The sequence below is a fragment of the Taudactylus pleione genome, unplaced genomic scaffold, assembly GCF_031769625.1.
Source record: "Taudactylus pleione unplaced genomic scaffold, aTauple2 ptg000247l, whole genome shotgun sequence".
Taxonomy (NCBI): Eukaryota; Metazoa; Chordata; class Amphibia; order Anura; family Myobatrachidae; genus Taudactylus; species Taudactylus pleione.
This window is the reverse complement of record NW_028284649.1, coordinates 1546698-1552697: the sequence shown is the minus strand read 5'-3', so window position 1 is coordinate 1552697 and position 6000 is coordinate 1546698. Positions and strand designations below refer to the sequence as shown.

Genomic DNA, 6000 nt, shown 5'->3' with positions numbered 1-6000 from the left:
CAATGTACTCGAGCAGGCGGATCAGATTTCGACAAAGCAAAAGGTACAATCTATGGACAAGGACCAAGGTCTTACACCCTACTCCTAAGTAATGAATATCTTATTTATTTGAGGGGAAACTATTTACCTTGGCCTCCTCTAACACACTTGTACAGTAAAATCTTTTGCTTTAAATTATGTAGAGACACATTCATAAATGTGACCGATTTACAGTGGATTGCTAAAAGTTGTTTGCATTGTATAATAATCACATGTGTCTGAGTTATTTGTGACATTGTTATAAGACACTTGAGATATTGTTATATGCCATGTTCATCTGTAAATAATTGTACATTACAGCACTAAGGGTCTGCGGAGAGGAATAATGTTACAGATCAGACGACATTATAGCCCGTAACATGGGCCAGAAATCTGATTAACATGACACATTTGGAACATTTCACTGAATACTTGATTGGAAAAAAAAAAAAATAATAATAATAATAATTATACATTTCTATATGACGTATATGTGTTGATGGATACATATTAACTTCTATTTTAGGGATTTAGTTTGGTGCATGACAAAGACAGGGGTTTAATAGTGATTATTCTGCCATTAATATTCTGCATATGGGAAAAGAATAATCAGTGATCGCCCAGCAATGGTGAGTGAGAGCATGACTGGCCTGTCACGTTGCACTGAGGACGGAACTGATGTACTGGAGCTGTGTTTCCGCCCGGTACAGTGTAAAGTGTGACACAACGCGGAAGCGACCACGCTGGAACGCATGGCGGCAGAGGGGGAGACGCTGAACTTTAATGTGGGGGTCCTGGGTCACATAGACAGCGGGAAGACTTCCCTGGCCAGGGCGCTCAGCACCACGGCCTCCACCGCTGCCTTTGACAAGAACCCCCAGAGCCGGGAGAGGGGTATCACGCTGGACCTCGGCTTCTCCTCCTTCACCGTTCCGCTCCCGGAGCACCTGACCGGCACCGGCTACCGGAGCCTCCAGTTCACACTGGTGGACTGCCCGGGTCATGCCTCCCTCATCAGGACCATCATAGGGGGTGAGTGTGTCCTTGCTCCAAAGCCCTAGTGGCCTGTCAGAATAATAATCACCATCATGATAGATGGGAAGTTAAAATATTTGGATAATTCCATGTATTATTAATATATATGTATTGTAAGTTATTTAGCGCACACATATTCCGAAACGCTTTATGGAGAGTATAGGATTTTTTACATCAATCCCTGCCCCAGTGGATCTTAAGGTGGCCATACATCGGGTTTTGCTATCCGGCGATGAGATGGGAAGTGCCGGCGTTTCCGGGTGGGAACGCCGTCCTCCCACCATCGATGTTCTGCTATCCGTCGCCGGATCGCAGACATTTTCCATTTTAAATGTCGCCGATTTGACGATCGCTATCATTTTTTGATCGCGATCGTCAAATCGGGAAAATACACAATGTTGGATTTCTGCGATGCCGGATCACTGCAATCCATCGCTGATGGATGGGCCCCATAACACTCTATATTCCCTACCACATGTACACACCCCCGTACATACATACACAGTTACACACACTAGGGTTACTTTTTGTTGGGAGCTAATTAGCATACCGGTATAAAATCACGCAAGAATGTGGAGAGCATGCAAACTCTACACCATTAGGGCCGAGTGGGAAATAAGTTCTAATGTCATTACATCTATTCGGAGAGTTCTGATGTCACTGCTTGTAGTCAGAAAGTTCAAGGGGTTTATTTACGAAGTATCGTGTTGTAAAATCCGTCACTTCTGTTCGTGTTTATGATCAATATTTAAAAGGGCAATGCTGTTACTAGCTGCGACTTGCTAGTAAAAGCATTGCCCTTTTAAATATTGGTCACAACCTAACACTTGGTAAATAAACCCCCTAATATCACTGCTTGGGGAGTTGTGTTGTCGCGCCTTGAGGTCGGGGAGTTGTGTTGTCGCGCCTTGAGGTCGGGGAGTTGTGTTGTCGCGCCTTGAGGTCGGGGAGTTGTGTTGTCGCGCCTTGAGGTCGGGGAGTTGTGTTGTCGCGCCTTGAGGTCGGGGAGTTGTTGCTGGGTACACACTTGGGGGGGTATTCGATTAGGCCGCGAAAAGCCGTTATTGGCGATAATTGTTTGCCGATGACGTCATTTTCATCTGTTTCAATTATCCCCGTATTCAATTTCAAAGACTTTTCGCAGGTGCGAAAACTCTGTTCAAAAGCGGGGATAAGTTTTCACCATGTAACACATGGTGAAAAAAAGTGCAGAATTGGGGTTTAGGGGTGTAGAATAAAATAAAATGGCCTGCAGCCTTTTTAATGTCCCCTAAAAGTAGTCTGTGTCAAAATTTAAAAAAAAAAAAAATCCTCTGGACACCCCAAAAAAATGTACTTTTCTTTTTGGGGGTGAAAAAAAAATATATTGGGGAACAAAGTTTTAAACTAGCGAAATTGATTAACGGGGGGTCCCCAAGTATGCGGCAGGTGTTTTCTAGAATGCGGCTGATAGTGACAGGTGCATTTTTGAAGAATTTTAAAAAATAACTTTAGAGACTTAAAAATATGCTTGCACCCATTTTCATGTACCCCAAATTTGATGGGACTAGTTATTTAAAAAAACAACCTAAGTGCTATTCTTCATCACTTCTACCAAAGCTGTGTTTATGCACCTGCCGCAGCTATTTAAAAACCCTGACTACTTTCAGCAGGCCAAATAGGGGGTACCCATAGTGATCCCCTATGTCAGACCATCTTTAGGGGGGTGCCAGGATGATTTCCCGAAAATTCCCAGGACTTTTCGATATTTACCTTTCCGCCGGGTCCCATTTTCTCTGGATCCTAATTGAATGCAGGGATAAGTGTGGCTGCGCCCAATACTTTATCCCTGCAAAGAACGTCGATAAGTCCGACCTCAGAATTTTCGCCCCATATTGAATATGGCCCATGGCGAGATATTGATCAATCACTGAGCAATATATCGTGAGTGCATTGGCGAGTGTGTACACCCGATATGTCTTTGAGTGTCGTTGTTCAGACGTATCAGGCCGGCTCTGTAGCACAGCCGATGCTAATATATCTGAAAAATATATACATCTGGTTGTGTGTACGGGCGACCCACCGACTGCCCGTACATTGGCTGCGGGGACCGCTGACATTTCAACTGGGTGGGCAAATCATGCCTGCCCAGTTGTGACGTCAGCCCAGACACATCGAGCGGCCGATAGGTAAGGGTGTAAAGCTAACTGATCGGCCGCTCTGAGACTGATACATTGTCAAAGTGTGTACCCTTAGGGCCTGATTCAGACCCGCTCGCGAGCGCTGAGCGTTATCGTTCATCGTCCATTTCGGACTGTCCAACATGACGATTTTTATTAAGGGAAGGAACATTATTCGCTCATCGTTCAAAAAAATCATTCGTTACACTTCAAAAAATCGTTCACTTTTTCAAGGGAAAATCTGAAAGAAAATCGTTGGTTACAAAATCGTCCCCTGTGTATGCACCATTAGATCCTAGTGTTGCCAGATGTGTCTGTGTGCATTTAGCTTTAATCATGACATAATGTGCACCCAGTAGGAAATTGGTAGCCCTAGTGTTAATTCTAGCTCCCTGCACCTGTTAAAACCTGTGCAGTTCCTCTCTCCTGCCTGGGGTGTCACTCTCTGCCCTGGTGCTTCTAGCACACAAACTGCTTAATCTCAGCAGCTTGTTGCAGTAGATGAGTGTGCTAGAAGCATCAGAGAAGAGAGCGACACCTCAGGCAGGATAGAGGAACTGCATGGGTTGTGGCAGGTGCAGGGTGCTAGCTGACTAAGGGCCTGATTCGGCAAGGATCGTAACTGCAAAGCTCCACGCAGGCTATAGATATATGATGTAGGCACGCAGGCTATAGATATATGATGTAGGCACGCAGGCTATAGATATATGATGTAGGCACGCAGGCTATAGATATATGATGTAGGCACGCAGGCTATAGATATATGATGTAGGCACGCAGGCTATAGATATATGATGTAGGCACGCAGGCTATAGATATATGATGTAGGCACGCAGGCTATAGATATATGATGTAGGCACGCAGGCTATAGATATATGATGTAGGCACGCAGGCTATAGATATATGATGTAGGCACGCAGGCTATAGATATATGATGTAGGCACGCAGGCTATAGATATATGATGTAGGCACGCAGGCTATAGATACATGATGTAGGCACGCAGGCTATAGATACATGATGTAGGCACGCAGGCTATAGATATATGATGTAGGCACGCAGGCTATAGATACATGATGTAGGCACGCAGGCTATAGATACATGATGTAGGCACGCAGGCTATAGATATATGATGTAGGCACGCAGGCTATAGATATATGATGTAGGCACGCAGGCTATAGATATATGATGTAGGCACGCAGGCTATAGATATATGATGTAGGCACGCAGGCTATAGATATATGATGTAGGCACGCAGGCTATAGATATATGATGTAGGCACGCAGGCTATAGATATATGATGTAGGCATGCAGGCTATAGATATATGATGTAGGCACGCAGGCTATAGATATATGATGTAGGCACGCAGGCTATAGATATATGATGTAGGCACGCAGGCTATAGATATATGATGTAGGCACGCAGGCTATAGATATATGATGTATACTCGCAAGCAGCTTTGCAATTGCGATCCTTGCAGATATGGAAATGCAGACAAAGAGGAAAGAGAACTCTCTTTTTAGGGGCACTCTTGTATACCAGATGTATCACAATTCCATAAAAATTAATAAATAACTTTTATTGGTTATACATTAAAAATACATGTGCAGGTATAGGCCTGCTCGGACCCAAAACGTTTTCTCTTTCCTCTTTCTGTCTACACTCATACTCTCAAGGGGAGCACCTCCACTAATGTTACTTTCTATTACCCATGCTGGGATACTATCATACTAATTGTGGACGAAACTATGGATAAACTCATTTATATGTTTGTTGGATACTATCTATCTGAAAATTAAATTAGATCCTGTGCTCGAATTACATTTCCCCCTTCCCTTCCCCTTGGTTAGCTAGATATGGAATTGCAGCAGGAGCCTCCTGTGCATTACTTATCCGAGCTGCGTTGTCCAACGCAGCATCGGATAATCTGCCTACCATCGGCCGGCTGCGGTGACCCATGGGGTCCCGCAGCCGGCCTCCTCAGTTTTGGGGAAGAGGCCAGGAAATCTCCGTCAGCGATTTTGGCTTCTTCCCTCCCCCGCAACGACGGCGACAGAAACAGTCTGCTGCCAGTCTGTGAGCGAGTTAGCAGGACCCATTCTGCACGCTCATAGAATGGGCCCTACTCAGATTCCCACACACCGGGAATCTGCGTTCAGCAGTGCACTAGCGTGCATCAGGTTCTAATTCCGTATACCCCCTACCCCTCAACTAGTGTGTGGTCCTGAGTGTGGAGGTGCTACTTCTGGTTCTAGTGTAGTCTGGGGGAACTCGCTCTCACTGCACCAGGGAGAAGGGGTACAAGTCGGATTGTATGGCCCTGCTTGCTCTTAGCAACAGCTCCGTCTTTCTAATTGGCAGTGAGTGTTTGGCTGTCGTCAAGAAATAATTTTTATTGTGGAAATCAGTAAATATATAATTTTCATATTGCTTCTATTGATACTATTCCACTTCTAGCCTCGCTCATGCAATATGTGATACTTCGATTTTATTAATCCTCAGCCGGTTTTCCTTATATAGCACCTATGGGTTATCTGTATGTTTTTATATGCGGTATACTGACCAAGAAAACAGAAGGACTCTCTCTCTCTATCCCACAACTGTGCGTTGCCTCATCTGTCAATCAAGGGCAGCGTTCAGATTCCTATTGGGCTACAAAGGCTCATATGTCGGCGTGTCGTTTATCTGTCCCACTCGTTTTCTGACATGTTGTCTGTTCTGATTGAACTAAGAGCCTGATTTAGACCCACTCGCAAGCGGGTCGATGGCCGGGCAGTGCGCACGCACGA

General features: G+C 44.9%; 1 protein-coding gene across 2 annotated transcripts in view; it reads left to right on the top strand.

Annotated features, from left to right (window-relative positions):
• Window positions 1-659: 659 nt before the first annotated feature.
• Window positions 660-6000, top strand: part of EEFSEC (eukaryotic elongation factor, selenocysteine-tRNA specific) — a 175338-nt gene continuing 169997 nt past the window's right edge. For both annotated transcript variants that reach the window (XM_088479854.1, XM_088479853.1), the window contains exon 1: window positions 660-1050. In XM_088479854.1, the coding sequence (XP_088335980.1) occupies window positions 771-1050 (280 nt within the window). In that variant the 5' untranslated portion in view covers window positions 660-770. The remainder of the gene's footprint in view (window positions 1051-6000) is intronic.